We start from the raw sequence: 18,692 nt of genomic DNA on the forward strand, positions 1-18,692 counted from the left end.
TGCATCTCAACCCAGCCTTCTTTCCTGCCTATGCAGGGGGTCGGACTCGATGATCTATTGAGGTCCCTTTTGACCCTAGCATCTATGAATCTATGAGACTACCTCAGCCTCTAGAGGCAGCCCTCCAGTTAAAAGTTTCAAAGATCAATTCATGACAGGAGAGAGGTGGGAGGTAAAGAGATACCAGGGCATGTGGACAGGAATCTATGACCACTAGGGGGTGTCAGATATTGGGCAGATTGCTGAGCTTATCACAGGTCCTCTTGAAGTATAGACCACGTGGCAAATACACAATCTCTGCCAAAAGCTTTTCATCAAGGGATAAACAAAAAGAGATAGTAACTGAAATATTAACTGTTTATTGTATTTTTATTCGCTTCCTTATTGATAATATTGTCACAGTTAGCAATTGTGATAATTTAGCTTTATATTAATACTGACATTTTTTAAAGGCAAGAAGATCCAGATGAATAAAATACAGGGAGTTTTAAGAGAGGCACATATTAAGATTTATATATTACTTATTATTTCTCTCAACTATAACATTTTAGTATCAAATAATTTTATTTTAAATACTTGGGCTGTTTTAACATCATCTAATATGTCCCAAACAATTTCTTCAGGTATTTTGATAATCTTCCTGATCCTTCCTTACCTAAGTCCTTTTTAGGTAAGTCCTTATCATTGACAGACTGCTTATTCTTATAGTGTAAAACAAAGGCAATTTGAATTATTTTGTCCTCTTGTATCTGTTTTTCTTAAACTGGTTTCTCTCACAGTTCTCAGTATGTTGAACTAATGCTTATGACTTTCATAAGACTTTTGCTTTCATATGAAATCATTGCATTTAAGTGAGGTATATCTTCACTGATACCAGTAAAATTTTCTGGCTAGTGTGCATTTTGCCAAATCCTGTGTGTTTAACCATTTGGTGTGGTTATTTGCATCTAGAGATCTCATGAGGAAAGTCTTACAGTGTTGCAAGGTCTAGGAATTCCTTCAGCTATGATCTATTATCAGTTCCTACCTTTAGAATTCCATCCTGCAGCTTTGGGTCTGAGAACCGTTCCAGCTGTAGCATCATTCAGCATGACTTCTCCAGGGAAATTGATAATTGAGATTATTACAAATTGGTGGTTGTATCTTCTCAGGCTGAACACATTAATTCAGACTTTGCCCTATGAAGTTATTACTTGTTTATCTGGTATCAGTGTTTCTTTCTCTTAAACATCTCCATACTTCTGATGTGATGTGTCCTTTGTTGACCGTTTTTTTGATGTTTCTAGTCACCTATGGTCAAAATACATCTCCTATTAACCTTTCTGAATTGACTATTTCAAGGCTTCCTTCATGTGTTCATTCAAATATTTTCATTCTCATCACTGGAAAAAAATCAGTTTCTGAATCCTTCAGGAGTTCATATTTATATTGGGAATATGTAGCTGAGAATATGTGTGTGCGTGTCTTTCCACCCCTCTCCTTTAATTGAAGTTTGTATCGTTGCTTGCAGCATTTCATCTTTATTGGTTCTGGTTTTAGTTTATCCTGTGTACCTGAAGATATAGCTTTTTATCATGTTTACACATTTATTTATTCCATAATATTAGACTGTATATTGATAGAAGGAACTGGGAAGTTCAGATTAGAACTCAACTGTTAAGTCATATATTTAAATTTTCAAAGTAGCTCATGTACTGCAGGTGAAACTTCTCCAAGTCTCTTTTTAGTAGTTTGTGATTAGTTAATACGTATTTGTCTTAATACTGGGTTTTTTCTATAGCACTGGAAAAACTCATGCTGATTGCCATATCATTGGCATTATTTCTTGCTATACATGCATCAGTACTTGGCCAATTCAATTACTATGAACATTTCCCTGCTGATTTAGTTATAGTACTGACAGTCATATACTCAGTGACTTTCTTAGGGCTGCTTATTTGTGTTTTTGTTTGTTCCCTTTCTTGCCATGTATATTTTTTAATTTCTTTATTGGATCCATCTCCCTAAGTAACTGTTCATTTTTGTTTTGTTCTGTTTTTTAGTACTGCATCCCAGGACAATCTTGGCTTTAATGAGAGTCTTGTCATTCTCCATACTTCCAGGCCTGGCTTTTTAAGTTTAAGTCTGTGACAAACTCCTTCATGGTTTCTCCTTCATTCTGTGTTCTCATCCTGAACATATCTTTTGTAAGAAATTTCCACCCCCCAGGAGCACAATGATTCTCAAACAATGTAATTATTTCTGGTAAAATGTTCTCTCTTTCCATGCTACCATCTTCATGGAATGCATTTTATATCAGTGCTGCACTGGCCACTGTTAAGAGCAGAATAATCTTTTGCTCATCCTCCAATTATTTGCTCCTGTGGCTTTAGCATATAGTTCAAAACACTGTCTGAACCGTTTCCATGAATTATCAGTATTTCCCTCCGTTTCTCAGGGCTGGTGGAGGGATTTATTTGCAATGACACTAGCACTGCAATGTTTTTCTCCTTATGGTACAATGAAATAGATTTTTTAATAACTAAGATTGGCTTCAACATTAACTTTTTTTTTCTCCCTTGGAATGGAGTATATGAACAGAAATATGGTTAAAAAAGAATTAATTCACTAGCTGTATCCTGTGACTGTCTTGTTCCCCTTTGAATATGAATAAAACAATATGAGGTGCCTAACAGAGAGGAAAGCAAGCAAAACAAAAATGACAAAACTTGAATATAAAGTATACAAGCATCATAGTTTTACAGAGAGCCTATGGCTTCTGTTACTTAGAGCGAGGGAAATAGGGGCAAACTGCACTCTGGCAGTAAAGAGTGGAACTAGCTGTAATGGAATAGGTATCCAAAGCCCACAGAATGGGAAGTGCCTATTGCTGTGCTAGGCACAGATACTGCAGTGCTAGTAGATCCCTGGCAGTAGTACGAAACAGTCTTGTGTGAGAGACAAGGCAAAACTACTGTTAGCTTGGTACTATAGACTACCCTGAAGGCCAGTAAGCAAAGCTCATTAGAAGAACCTGAACACAGCCCAGGGAGTCACCTGACCACAAGGTGGGCAGGGCTCTGTGGCATATAAGCAGGAAGTCTGACCCTGGAGGCTGAAGCTGAAAGAGCTCTACAGCCTGCTGATGAGAGCTCCTGCTATCCCAGAGAGATGTCAGTAAGGAGCTAAGGGCTGGCAGGGGGTTAGATTCTGTGTTGATGGGGATTGCAGAAGAGAGCCAGTGTGCTTAATTATGTTGTAGCAAATGAATATTCATATTCACAGGGTTTTGGTTTGAGGTTTAACTGGTGGTCTAGGTTTAGGACTGTAGGGAAGGTCAGGAGGTCCCAGTAGTGCCTGTAAAGCACTTAAGCCTTGAGGCTGCCAGGGAACAAGGGGGACAGGACAAGTAGTAGTACAGCTACCCAGGAGGGGCAGTGATAAAAAATCCTCAGCCCAGGAGGGGCAGAGATGGGGTTAATGAGAGCCCAGTACCCAAAGGAAGGGCAGAGATGGGCTAGAGAAATCCCAGATGCAAGAGGGCCAGAGATTGACAAGAGACTGAAAAGGTGGATGAGAGACTGGGGCCTAGAGCCCACTGAATCATTTGACTGATACACCTGTAAGGCATGGGCATGGGTACAGGGGAGGATGGAGGCCATCATTTACCCATAAAATAATGGGTGCCCTTGGTGGCACGTGTGGGTGAAGAGGGCCCACATAGCAGGAAAGACTAATTGATTGGGAACAGCAGGGTTAGAGGGATCCACAGGTAAAGAAGACAGGTTATGATTTGCTCTAAGACACTCTGGAAGCCTCCCTTTTCAAGTTTCCTAATAAGATCGAGGAGTGACAGGCAAGAGCACAGGGAGGATTTCTTAGAAACAGAGCAGAGCAGGAGCTGAGTCTCTACCGGGGGAGGGTGGGAGGGAGGGATGACGGCCACCTCTGTTACACTGGCCCTATTACATCTCTACACTTTCTAAAGAACTTGGTCTATAACAGAAATAAAATGGTTAGCCTCTCCCCTTTTTCCCCCCCTGAACAGACCAGACTCCTACATTTAAATATGACACATTTTATGGACTCAAACCACGAGGTTCAATCTTTGTACACTTTGTGAACTCCAAAGGCAGAAAGGAGCAGTGATAATGTTCTAGTCTGTTTTCTTGCAATTCTATGGTGTATGTGTGCTCCCTAAACCTGAAAAAAAGTGTCATTTAGAAAGATGCCTAATGGCAGTCCGCCATTTCAATTGAAAAGGTATTCTGATGTTTAATTAATCTCAGAGTTAAGAAACTGCAACTTATTTGATGATTAAATTTCTCTACCTTCAACTTCCAGCCATTGGCTTTTATTATACCTTTGTCATCAAGACTGAAAAGGCCCCAATTATCAGCTGCGTCTGCCATCTGTAATGACCAAATATAGCAATTAAATTTCTTTCCAGCTTCTTATTAAACTGAATAGTTTGAACTCCTCAGCTAGCATCATAAGACTTGTTTGCCAGCCTGCCTATCTTTTTTATGTCCCTTCTTTGAGTGCTCTCTGAAATTTCCATACCCTTCCTAAACTGTGTTACACCCAAACTAGACATAATATTCTAGGAGTTGGGGGTAGAAGGGATCTCCTCAATCTTGTGTACAAAGGCAAATTCGCTTAACCACTTCTACTTGATATTTTCAATTTTAGAAACCTAACAGTTGCAATTAGCCATTTTAGCCACAAAACTACACTGGAATCTCATGGTGATGAAATTCTCTCTAATGAACCTGGAGTTCTTTTTGAGACACCATTTTTTCAACAGTCCCTCAGCTGTGCATATATAATCTATTTTCTTAGCTCCTAGATGTAACACTCTGCATTTGGTTCTTTTAAAACTAATTTTGTTGGATGGTGAGTATTTAACCAGGCAGATAAGATTACTCTAATGTGCAACCTGCATTCACATTAACAACCCAACCAGTCTTTGTCATCTACAGACTTTACTAGCAAAGATTTTACAGTATTGTCTTAATAGTTAATAAAAATGCCGAATAGTGTTGGACCAAGAAGGTATCTCTGGGTATCATATAAGTAACTGACCCACTCATTTATAGTTCCTCATTAACAAATACATTCTGAGATCTGTCTCTGAGCCAGTTTTTAATCAATCTAATGTGTGCCCTGTTAATTGACTGTAATGCTAGTCATTTAATCTTATTTGTTTTTATTTATTAGTCAGATGACTTCAAGAATCCAAGTGTATAAGCATCATCATAATTGCTTTTATGAACTAGATCTTGTGGTCTCAATTCCCTGCAAAACACAAGGTATTTCTTTGCCAGACTTGGCTTCCATGAAATCAACTTGTACTAAGTTGACTTTTTAGCCTCTAATTCTTTGATAGAGGCCCAAATGATCAGCTCTATTGTTTTGACAGGACAGGTACTGGACTAATAATGGAATTTCTCCATTTTTCCAATATTTGCTAAAATTTAACATTAGTGATTTATTAAGCTCTTCAGCTAAAAGGTTTCATACTTTAAGAGGTAAGATTTTTGTACCTGTTGAAATTGAAATTATGCGCCAAGATATCTGAACACAAATTGTTTGTCTGTTTGTTTGTTTATTTGTTTCTAGGAAAGTTAATTAAAAATGTCAATACACTTTACATTTCATTTCCAAAGAAGACTGCAAAGCCATCATTTTGTATCTAAAGTGTTCTTTAGATACAAAATTCTTTTAAACTGTGCTCAGACTTATTAATGCCACCATTTTGTGAGCAGCTTATTTCCAAAATTAATGAGACCTGTTTTTCAGCATTCAGTAGTGACCATTTCCAAATAAGTAATAATACTTAATAGTTATCATGGAATCATTTTAGGGTTCGAAGGGATCTCAGGAGGTTACCTAGTTCAACCCCCTGATCAAAGCAGGACCACCCCCAACTATAACATCCCAACCAAGGCTTTGTCCATTTGGATCTTAAAAACCTCCAAGGATGGAGATTCCAAAACCTCTCTGGGTAACCTGCTCCAGTGTTTTACTACCCTTCTAGTGAGACAGCTTTTCCTAATATCTAACCTAAACTTCCCTGGCTGCAGCTTGAGGTCATTGCTCTTTGTATTCTCTAGCTCCATCCTCTTTTCATCTACCTGAAGGGTAGTTTCAGTCTGCTATTAAATCCTCCTTCAGTCTTCTCTTCTCCAAACTAAATAAGTCCATTTCCCTTAGCCTGTCCTCAGCAGTCATGCGCACCAGCTCCCTAACCATTTTCATTACCCTCTACTGGACTCTCTCCAATTTGTCCACATCCTTTCTGTAGTGAAGGGCCCAAAACTGGACACAGAGCTTCAGATGTAGCCTCACCAGTGCTGAAGAGGTGAATAATCACTTCCCTTGATCTGCTGGCAATACTGCTACTAATACTTCCAAGTATACCATTAGCCTTTTTTGTAACAAGGGAACATTGTTGGCTCATATTCAGCTTCCTGTTTGTTCACTATAACCCCAGGTCCTTTTATGCAGAGCTGCTGCTTCATCAGTCAGACCCCAGCCTGTGCTGGTGCATGGGATTGTTCAATCGGAGGTGCAGGACCTTGCATTTTTCCTTTTTTATCCTCATGAGATTTATTTTGGTCCAATCCTTCAATTTGTTGAGGTCTCTCTGAATCCTATCCCTACCCTCCAGCATATATACTACTTCCCTTAGCTTAGTAGCTCTAAACTTGCTGAGGGTACACTCCATCCAATCTTCCAGGTCACTGATGAAGATATTGAACAAAACTGGCCCCAGTTTTGACACTCGCAAACTGACAATTGGAAAACACTTTGTATTCTGTGCCAATTCTTATATTTTTTTACAAACACACAGTGCAGTGCCAATGTGAAATACAATGCAGTAAACATTTTCAAGTTCACTGGAAAGTTCTATTAAACTACAAAGTATTAGTTATTTTGGTAACAATGTCTTAAAATCCAACACAACTGCAACTTTTTCATAATTTAATAGGATGTCTAACATTCGCACACTGACAATAGGAAAACACTTTGTACTCTGTGCCAATTCTTACCTTTTTTGCAAACACACAATGGAGTGCCATCAACCTGTGCCAGGCAGGTTGAATTGTTTACACATGGATTGTAGTGTGGGTCACAGGGGTTGTAGCGCTGCTGGCAAGAGTCTCCAGTATAAAATGGAGGACAAAGGCATACAAACTGCCCCTGGACAACAGACTCATAGCAGGTCCCTCCGTTCAAGCATGGGTCAGGATCACATTCATTTATATCTTCATTGCACTGTGACCCTGTCCAGCCTGCTGTACATGTGCATCTGAAAAAAGATGGGGTAAAGTTGAGATGAATATGCTTATTAAGCTTCATCAGTTCATAGCACTTACTACATTTCATCAATTTATACAAATTTTATTCATAACAATTAGTAAATCCTTTCTCCACATAAGTTGTGCCTGTGTAATATGTGTTTTTTATGCTCTGTGAATGAAAAATGTATTATCTATTTAAATAAAATGCATAGAATTCATGCTACTTAATATGTGATGTTTCCCTGCGTCATAGATCAATTCAATGATCATGCTATATTAAGTCTTTTGAATAAAAGTTTTCCCCTGCTTTTGACTTGCCACTACCCTAAAAAAACCCACAAGTATTATTAAACATTTTAAAAACTCTTTATTTCTGGAGTGTATGTATATAAAGGCACAATGCAGTAGACAGTGTTTCAGCATATTTTCTATTATGAGTCAAAAATAGAAGGAAAAATTACAGTAACTATGTCCAGATTCTTCCCTTTCTTCACTGTGTTCTGCTCCCATTTTGCATACATTTTTGTAAGAAATGGATTCTGAACACACAGAACAAAATTGTGAACAAGCATTTACTCTTTCTGTGACCCTTATAGCTCCATTTTTTGTGACATAAACACATCCCTGTCCTCTTTTACAGCATAAACATGATGACAGGGTTTTTGAGACTTAAACACAGATTACAATTCTATAACTATACCAATGAAAGTTTTACCACTAACTTCAAAGGGAATAGAATCTTCCTTGCATTTTTGCTTGCTTAGGAAATAATGAAGTCAGCTGCATTGTAATTGTGTATTTGAATACCACTTCTAGCTATAGCCTTGATTCCAACACATTCAATTAGTCAAGTGAAATTCAGTCCGAATACAATAGGTACAATTAGGATGGTGTTGCTTGACTAGGTAAAAAGAATTGGAAAGCTCTATTGTTTTACACAGATTACCTGCCACACACAACAACTTCCCAGCATAATGTTTTTTATGCAGACTTTTGATTATGTTTTTCAGTTAGATGGATATATAGACTCAATAGAGCAATTATAATATTAAATTGACTAGATTAGTGAGCTGAGGTTGTGCTTGAGGATTTAAAAAATAGTGTTGATCCCAACTAAATTAAGCTTTCACCACTAAACTAACACTTGTGACTTCAACTCCTATTAAACCCTAATAAAAATGAATATCACAAAAAAAATTGCTGAACTCAAGGAGGAGTTAGAACTCTAAACTTTAAAGCTATTTCAAGAGTCCCCTCATCCACAAATAGAGATCATTTGTGGATTTAGAAGCTGATAATAGTGCTGGGATGATGCCATTGAGGAGCTGAGTCAACAAAAGGGTGACAGCAGTGAATATTTATGTTTCATAATGCCCTCAAGAAGAGTATCTTGTATTTCTACTGTAACTATGAACAGAGAAGAATATACATCTCTTTCAGAATTAAGAAAGCAGTGTAATATGCTCCTGTCTCAACTTCAACAGCACTCTCATTCTCGTTTTGTCCCAGCATGTTCATCTCTTTGTTTTTAAGTAAGCAAATAGTGGCAAAAAGACAAAGAACACAAATAATCTTTGACAACATAAAGAAGCCTTATTCTGGTACAATCACATTGTCAGACCCGCAGCACCTAGGATTGGAGAATGTTTGCCAAAATAAATGTCAAGGGATTTGATTTGATTTTTTTTTTTCTGTAATGATATTAATGGAATGCTGAAATGCTTCTATGATTTTAAATAGCAAGAGCTTCTCTTGTTAAACACCAGAATGGTTTAGTCTGTATTCTTAGAGAGAGAACATTTGCTAACATTGGTGAACAGAGATAAATAGTATATGAACATGAATTTCTAATAGTCATTTATTTGCCTGTCTCAAGATATATCCCTGAATGGCTTCTTTTAAGAAATAACTTTTTAAATACCTTCTTTGGTTTTATAATACTGTGGTAAGATCATTTTAAAACTGTACATGTTATCTATAATAAAGCAAACAGGTTTCACCTAACCTTAGATGGAATATAAGCTAAATTGTATAAACACACATTAGGCCAAAATCACTATTATTCTGGAAATAAAAACCTTTAATCTTGATTCATTTACGTTAAACATTCCCTCCATCACTCCCATCTCCCCTCCAACGTAATACAATATGCGAATTTAAGTATCTCCAGAAGATTCTGGTCCCCAGTACGTTCCCTTTGAACAAATGTGACAGTACATAAAGCAAAAGATTCTCCCGGTATATGAGGACTTAAAGAAGGGCGTGTTTTAAGTAAATTATACATCTTAAAACAGTATTCTTTAAGTAGATTATATGATGTAGATTATACCTTACAAAGGTATAATCTTAATTAAAAGCTGTCTACAGAAAAAGATAGACATATCTGTGAAATAAACTGGAAATGGAATACTTGTTTATTACTTTTGTTTTCTGTATTAATTTATTTTTCTCTGTGGTCTTTAATAATGAAATCGTTTTAGTTAGTTTAACAGTTGTAATGATGATTTTGTTAAACTGTGGCGTCCCCTAAGGCATTGTTCAGAATGCATCTGACTAAAACTATAGGAGTCCCATATCTGTGTGAGCACGAAAAGAAAAAAAACAAGATTTAAAATCTGGTATGCCATAAAATTATTTTTAATATAATAATGAAGGTCTGTAATGAAACAGACCCTTCTTTAACTCTTCACATACCTGGAGAATCTTCTGTTCTGTGTACCTTCGCAATTGTTCAAAGGAGACATATTATGGAAGACAATCTTCTTTAGATACTCAAATCTGCATCCTATAATACTTATGCCTCATGACCCAAGAGTCATTTACTAGTTCTCTCCTACAGAAGTCATTTGTAACCATGCCATCTTTCCATCTCTCCTTAAGAACTACTGTCTGTGCAAAATGTTGGGATTCTTCAGTGGCTTTCTTCCAGCTGGCAATTGCCTAGAAGTGAGTGCCTTCCAAATCAATATAACTGTAAGCAATGTGAAGATTAACACAGAAAGAAAAATGCTGTCTTGACAAGTATCATAATGAAGTCAATTAGAATTGACCACACCAAACAGTTCTGAAATAACAGTATTGCTTTCACTTGTTTAACTGCAGATAAACAAAAGCAACTGCTCTTTTTAGTTGCATGTATTCTGTGTCAAGTTTGCACAAACCACCCCTTATCTTTGCCATAGCGACAGATATGTCTCCTGAACAAATTGATAGATTTAGAAGTGCAAAAAAGAACTCAATAGTGTCAAATCTTTTCTTATTTAGCATACAATGGAAAGAAATGGATATCTGAGTCAAATTCTTAGATACACTGCCAATCATTCACCTGCTTCTTTCTTTCGTAGGATCTTGATAGAAAATGGCATGACATTCAGTGAAGATTAAGTCAGCCAGTGCACACACCAATGGCTCATTTTGCAAAAAGGTTTGTGCTCTCAACAAAATCAACCAGCAGGTTGCAGCTCTGTAGTACTGAGTCATTAATTCTACTCTCTGCAAATTAGAGGGTTCTGCACAATTTAAGACAATGGAAGGAGAGCTTATTTTCGGTTCATTTTAACTATCTAGGAATATGCCTACCATGCACCAGTACATGCCACAAAGCGCCAGCAAAGTTAATCCTCCCCTATCCCTCAGTCACCCTACCCCTGACATCACATTTTCCTTTCTCTCACACCACCCTCAAACCCTCAATTCTCTCTCCCTCCATTTCCTTAAAGTCTCCGTCATTCATCTCCCAGGCACCCATTTGTCCCTTCCATACACCTCTGAAACCTATACCCATAAAAACCCAATACGATCAGTGGGTGGGTCGCCACATGCAGGGGAGTGCGGTTTGTGGCACCACAAACTCCATGTAGGGAATGTGAAAACATGCTTCATGCTGCACATTTGCAGCACAGTGGCAGAATTTGCTGCCGGGAAATCTTGGTAGCAAAAAAACATTCTGAGGCAGTAATGGCGCAGAGCACGTCAGTAGCCTGTGCTGGAACAAATTGAGGACTGGATGTCTAGAGCAACACTTTGGCTGCCATTCAGGTTCCATGCTGCTGGATCTGCACCCCTGCTACACCAGGACAGCAGGTAAGAGTGCTGGGGCCAACATAGGTGCTGGCCTCAGTCACTTCCACCCTTACCGGGCACAATTTGCTTTGCGCTGAAGCACAGAGGCAGGGGCATACGACAGGATACAAAGAAGCAGCACAAATTTGTGCCGCTGCTGTTTGTGCCTCTACAAGCACACACCCCTGCACGTGAGGAACCTCCCAGTATCTCCCTATTTTAAGCCTATTTATTTCTGACATACCCCCCTCTGTCCTTCCAATGCCCTTCTAGTCTCTGGTTCTCCAGCTTCCATCTTAGTCTTCCCCCAAGCAGCATCTCAGCAAAAGCAGAGACTCCAGCTCCTAAGGCTTAGCAACTCAAGCCTGTTTAAAAAATGGCATAAGGGAATGTGTGGGAAGGAGCGGGGGGACAGAGAAGAGCTGGCATAGTGAGCGCTCCTATTTCTGCCCCCTCAAAAAAGTATAGAAGAGCTGTTTAACACACCTGCCTAGAGCTACTAGGTTTTTTGTTTGTTTGTTTTGTTTTTTGCAATCCTCTGTAGCATATCGCAGGATCCAGTTCCTAGGATCACCTGAGCATATTTTGCCTACTGAATTCCAGGTCTGGCATCACATGCCAGGTTATGCTTAATGAAGAAGAGTGGCAACAGCATCTTCTGGTTGCACATGGTGAAGATTTCAGAGGATTCTCCCATGAGCAATCCCTGTCCCGGTGCAGATAATGGATGAGTTTCTACATAAAAAAGATATCTTTAATAAGGATTTGAGAAAAGCACTGACAGAAGAGTTAATGACATATTGACTAGGAAAAGACTGGAAAGAGCAATCTATGAAAGGTCTCAACATTTCACAGGACCTGAAAAATTGGAGTAATTTATGACTGGATACAGTCCAGCATAGTACTGAATAAAACCTGCTCCCATCTACTGGGCCTTCAGTAGCAAATGTGAAATGAGGTGATGGTCTCAGTCCAAGTAATAATAACAATACTTAGTCCTTCTTTAAGATCTCTTAGCCTCTTACATAACCCTAGCATTATATATACAATAACAAAGAGTCCTCTCAACCCTTCTGTATGAAACAAATATAATACTCTCATTTTCCGAATGGTGAAAATGAGGCAGATATATAAACAGCATCACAAGAAACAGAGGTATATTTACACAGCATCACAAGGAACAGAGGGATGGAGCTAGGATTATAATTAATAATTCTTCTAGTCCTGTTTTATTCTTTCAGTCACACAGCAGGCTTCTCCAGGACCCTCAAACAAATAAAACTCTTGATAGCTATAATTGCCATTACTTGATATTATACGTGTAGTCTTGGAAGACTGGACATCTCATCTCACCCAGAAGCAAGCTAAGTCATATTTGGAAACCAATGTAAGCAAGTGGTATTATATTACCACTACCCTGGCTAGTAACAATTATAATTATGGCCTGGTTTAAATTGCGAGCCCACCTTGTGGTGTGGTGACTCCTTTAATGTTGGAGTCCCCATCTCTCCTTCCCCCCACTGCTCCGCATGTCCCTCTGCCACTGATTGGTGGAGGGGCCCATTTACCCCACTGCTCACCTCTTGCTCCTGATGGCTGGGAGGCAAAAACTGCAATTTTAAATATGCTGCAGTTTTTGTCTCCCATCTGGTCAACAGCAAGAGGCATGAGGCAAAAACCATGGCATATTTAAAACCACGGTTTTCATCTCCCAGCCATCAGGAATGAGCAGTGAGTGGTGGGACTGCTGGCCCCCTCCACCAATCAGTGGCAGGGCACTTGTCGGGGGAATTCCAAGATTAAAGGAGCCACTGCAAGCTGAGTCCACAATTTAAACCAGGCCATAATTAAAGTTGTACTAGGAGCAGAAATAATTAATTGAGTCAATGCTCAAGTTAAAAAAAAAATAAAATCCTAAAGGTGGGTAATTTAAAAATGGTTATTCACAACAAATATTTTTTTCAATGGTGTCTAATATCATTGAACTTCCTAACAAACTGAGGAAGAAGAAATGTTAGATAGAAAACTTTTCACCTATAAGGGCTGGGGAATAGTGATTAAAATGATTTTTTTGAGCTTCATGTGTTTTCCAGAGTTCTATTATAATGACAAAATTATAAATTTCTTGGAATATTTGTGAAAACCCCTGAAATGTGTGAAATAATAAATGTGAAGTTTAAAAGCCTGTTTCTCATGCAAAAGTGTTTTTGAAGCATCTGTTTACCACCATTTGATTTTTTCCCTTATTTGTTCTGCTTTCATTTTTCTGAAGCTACATGTGTACATTTAAAATAGACGACTGCCACATGCACAAGTTATAATAGTAATTTTCTTCTTTTTTCACTCTGAGAGGAGATTCTAACCCATCCATTATCTATTTCCAAGTTTCCTGGATTAGCATTCAAAAAGATTAAGCGCTTTTCACAGTCTACCACAAAATGCTTTAAAGCAGCATGGTAAAAATTAATATTACAAAAAATCTGCAAATGTAAGCCTTTCAATTAAAGCTGAAGATAAAGAGTATATTGACTCCTATATTGAGGGAGAAAGGATTTCATATGCATATAACTGGAGAGAGAGATAAAAAAGATGATTCTACTAGTATAATAGTATAAGCATGTGCCTTCTGCTTGATTTTATATAGAAGAATTTTAGAGGGCTTAGGTGGTTTTCATTCCCTTCCAGTTTAATTGGTTCATCCCTTTTTTGGCTTGTCCCTTTTCTCATTTTCTTGGATTTGTTTTCTGTTCTCCATATGCTTCTGCTCCTATAATCCCCCACTCACTTTCTCTTCTATGGCAACAACAAAAAGACACGTATTACTAATTCTGTATAAGCAATATGTCAAAAGAAGAAAAAAAAATATTTTAGAAGCACAAATAGATAAAATGATATTTGCTTATGCCACTGTTTTTTTCCCCCTTCATCCTCCCTTTGAAACAGTGAGTTCAGGCGATCACAATGTAAAATTCGGCTCAGTGAGACAGCAAGCTATATTTCAGTTTTTAGCTGCAGTTCAGCTGCAATGCACATATTACTGTTTCAGGAAACAAAGGATTTTTTATGCTCTGAAAAGCTACTTCTTGCTTTTAGGCAGTTTGGCAGAAATGCCTAACACAAATTGTTCAAACTTTTAGGTGCATCAGACACTTGGGAGCTGAGTCTAAAAAAATACAAGGATGTGAAGGGTTTCCCATGAGGGAAGTAATATTGTGATATAAAGCCAGTTTCAAAAAGGTATTTGGGTGTCTTAGTTGGTTAAACTCCCCCAGATTTCACCTATGATACCTACATTTCTTTCTGAATGCGGCCTTGGAACTTAAATCAGTAGCTTAAATAGAACATAGAAAGGCCTGAACCCGAGACAGGACTGTGCACTTTAACACTTATTGAAATCAATTAAACTCTTTGCTTTCATAAAACAAGTGAGATTTGGGTCTAAGTTGCTTGTGACTAGAAGTCTCTCTCATTTTATGTCTCATGATTGATCTAGATTAAATGAATGGCTCCTAGCAGAAAAGTTGATACTCTCAGAAGAAGAGATAAAGCCTGAATGGTAAGAGTCACTGAACTAGTCTAACCTAGAAACTTCATCTGAGATCAAGGATGAGGCACAATAGTGACAGATGAACTACTCTGTCTGTCCTGGACACTGATCACATGACTGAGATCAGAAAATACATGTTCAGATCATAAATCAGGGGTTGAATCTCCTCTGTTATCTATAACCACAACTAGTACTTCCCATACAACTTTAGATTCAAAGTGGAATCTCCCATGAAGCTATGAGGAAATAACCGGAAGAGGATTACAAAAAAAAATAAAACCCCTCTAAGTGTTTTTTGTATGTTTTGTTTGTAATGTTATCTGTTATACAGAGTTTTAATAACAGGATATTACTATAGTCAAGGAAATAGACAAGAAGAAACCTAAACTATCACTTCAGAGAAAAATACAAGTAGTATCTGTTGTGTCGTTATGCTTATCCAATATAAAACTAAAATATATATTTATATATAAATTTCCAGGACTGTGATGGGTTTGTGGTGACAATTAAAAAAAGCAAACACACTACAAGTTTGAAGTGATGTACTTAGGGTAAATTCCAGATTGGCCCTGTGGGTACTACAAATTAGGCTTCAGCTTTTCTCTGAAAGGAGTTGCTTAATCCTAAAAGAATGATTAAAGAAAAGAAAAAGAAAAAAGAAAAAAAATCAGGCTGGGTCGCATAACCTATACGTATAGCACATAGGAACAGTTAGGTGCTTCACAAGGTTATAATACTCACCCATACTGGGAGCCCAGAATTCAGGGCCCTTCTTAGACTGATGGGATTCAAATGCATACTTAGCCACTCCCCAAGAGAACACAATAACTACCAAGCTATAGATTAGATTGGTAGGAATTTGTTAGAAAGGCTACCTCATTTAGAAAGGCCTCAATTTCTATCAGCCACAACTTACTTTTTCAGATGTTATAAATGGGTCTGCAGGGAGTAGGGCTTCTAAACAGAAAATAGTAATTTAAATACATTAAAGCAATCTGAATATACCTGAGCAAGCTGCTTGCATGGATTGATTAAAGTCTATTTCATGGTTAGGATATTTGGCTAGGAGATAGAGGCTCAGTTTGCCATAAAAAAGCATTTTTTTGCAAAAATTGGAGTAGTGGACCACACTGACAAAACATAGTCCTTCTGATGCATTAATTAAACCTTGCATTTCGAACAATGTGTCCAAGGCCAATTAGCAGATTTAAATAATGATATCCTAAGTATGGGACTCAGAAGACTAGAGCATGGCTAATCATCGGGTATCATATGGTTCTTTGACTCCAAAGTTCAGATTTTTTATTGAAAACAATAATCAAACAATTCTATTGTTAGTTTAATATATTGTTCAAGTCCTAGCTAGGGGATCAGATATGATCTAGAAAGCTAACACAATTTTTAGTGACTTAAACTAACGTTTTTAAAGGAGCGTAAAAGGTATAGACACTTCCGTATTTGAAAGGTAAATGCATCTTTGAAAACACCTGCCTAAAGAAACATCTGCTAAAATAGTTTATTAAGATAAAAATAGATTTTTCTCATCCTTGCATTTGTATATATCATAAAAAGGCTTTTGTACAAAAAAAAGCATGGACAATCAGATTCACATTTATTGAGGTTTACTAACCTTCTGAGTTAACTACATATTTGGAATCTGGAAAGAGATATTTTTAAGCTTTAAGCAGGCACGAATGTTCAAGCAGCAAAATGAAATATTTTAAAGATAAGTTCTACAACTGAGAGTCATATAAATAGAAGGAAAAGAGCCGAAGTAAGTACTATTAAAAAAAATTTACTTCAGTATTTTACAATGTGCAATGAGATGTGTAACAAGCTTTAGAAATGTTACAGCCATAAGATGAAGCAGTGATTTCAATTGTACAAGCTTATGTTACAACTCATCACATTGCTCCCTGAAAACCAACATTTCCTTCATTGAAAACATTATTGTTTTGTTTTAAAAACATAAAAACAAAGGAATGAATAATGATTTTCAAGTGCTTTCCAAAACTCAGCTATGTCTTTATCTAACTTTAATATCTACCATAATATAAACTATTCTACTTTCTACTCAGGCTGTCTTACTGAGTTATTCCAACAGAGTAAAACTCTGAAAATTTTATGATTGCCCCTTCCAAACAGGGGATGCACAAGCCTAACAACCATGCATCAAATACCTAAGTACTCTCATGGAGATACTTGACTTTTGCATGTGTACCCGTGTCCGACACTTGTGTCCTTCAGAGATAGAGACTACCTATTTTCAGTTTTATAGATTTCTTCACACATGCAATGTGACACTTAGTGGAAGCAAATGTGATAATTACAGATTTTGCTTTAGTCTGCCTATATACTGGTGAGAGAAAAGCATTGCTTTACAGAGGTTTTCTAGCAGTATATTATTTGTAATGGTAGTCTAAATCAACTTTTCTATAATACTTGTATTGATCGAACATAAGAGAAGAGTTTAAGTCCCAACCAAAACCAAAATAACTATAAACTAAAATTCAATTATCTGTAGAAACTACTGGTAGGGAAGATGATAATTTCATAATTACGCATCATGTAGAATACACTTATGTTGGAATGATTTCACATGATATATATATTTTTTCCACAAAATACACACACATTTACATTCCAAAGAAGCAATCTCTGCAGTAGAGTGATATGCATGAATCCGTCACACTTCCCGAATGCATGGGTATGCTGTTCTACAAAATTACTTTTCCAGTTGATATTGCACTTTTAATCTTTAATTAGAAAAATAAAACAATACTTCTACAATACACTTCACAAAAAGAGATGACTATGCTCATTTTTTCTTTGTTGTTTTTCTCTCCCATCAACGTAAGGACCTCATAGTCATGTAGTATCTAAAACACAGATCCTCAATCATATTTACACATCTGGCTTACTGAAATCAATGGGATCTGGGCTCAAATGCATTTCATTAATGCGCTAATTGACATGACTAAAAACTAGTCCCAGGTGTTTCATTCTCTTACTCATTCTTTCCTCAGAAAGAAAATCATTTCCGCAGGACTGTGCTTTTGAAGAATGCATATAGTCTGCTATTTTTTGGTAGAGAAGGAAAGATCAAATAAGTTCACCTGGCATTTAGAAAAGAAAGTGGCCAGGTGGGTGGCAGTCTTTTGTTCTTTTGGGAGTTCTATCCACAGTCTTGGACCAGGCCTTTGAGAAAACTCTCCTGTCTGCACAAATGAGTTTTTTTTTTTTCATTTTTTCATTTCATTCTTTCATTTTCATTCATTTCATTTCATTTTTTCATTCATTTTTCAAAGTGGAAAGTTCCACTTTGTCTGTGAAGTAGAGTGCTCATTCAATTTTAATTTGAAACCTTCAAGCGATCTTTTAGATGCTGTAGATTTCAGGTATTTGACACCTTGAAAGCAAGAGCACAGGCCTTAAACTGGATTCAGTATTCTGTGGGAAAGCTGTAGAAGACAAAATGGAGGATAGGTTTGATGTTCTCATGGTAGCCCTCATTGCTAAGGAGTTTCCTAAGTCTGATGGTGTTGAGTCCAACCATATGTCATTGCCAGCCAAGATGTAAAGGCGGTATGTATAACTGATGTTGGATCATTGTCCAGCAGCATGGATGGAGTCTCTTAAACAACTGAAAGTAGTATAAAGCATTATTCACAGATATGGTTACATGAAAGCTTAGAATGAAAAAGGCTATCAGGAATGCTCATTAATTCATAGATGCTAGGGTCGGAAGGGACCTCAATAGATCATCGAGTCTGACCCCCTGCATAGGCAGGAAAGAG

At 37.4% G+C, this 18,692-nt stretch overlaps 1 protein-coding gene across 1 annotated transcript in view; it reads right to left on the reverse strand.

Moving 5' to 3' along the window:
• The window catches only part of LOC102385954 (protein eyes shut homolog), a gene marked incomplete at its 3' end in the record, with an annotated part of 147,677 nt that overhangs the window by 16,189 nt on the left and 112,796 nt on the right, over window positions 1-18,692 (reverse strand). The window contains exon 5 of the mRNA XM_014523622.1: window positions 7,035-7,294. Coding sequence (XP_014379108.1) covers window positions 7,035-7,294 — 260 coding nt within the window. The remainder of the gene's footprint in view (window positions 1-7,034; window positions 7,295-18,692) is intronic.

This window comes from Alligator sinensis, unplaced genomic scaffold (genome assembly GCF_000455745.1).
Source record: "Alligator sinensis unplaced genomic scaffold, ASM45574v1 scaffold960_1, whole genome shotgun sequence".
In the NCBI taxonomy this organism is placed as follows: Eukaryota; Metazoa; Chordata; order Crocodylia; family Alligatoridae; genus Alligator; species Alligator sinensis.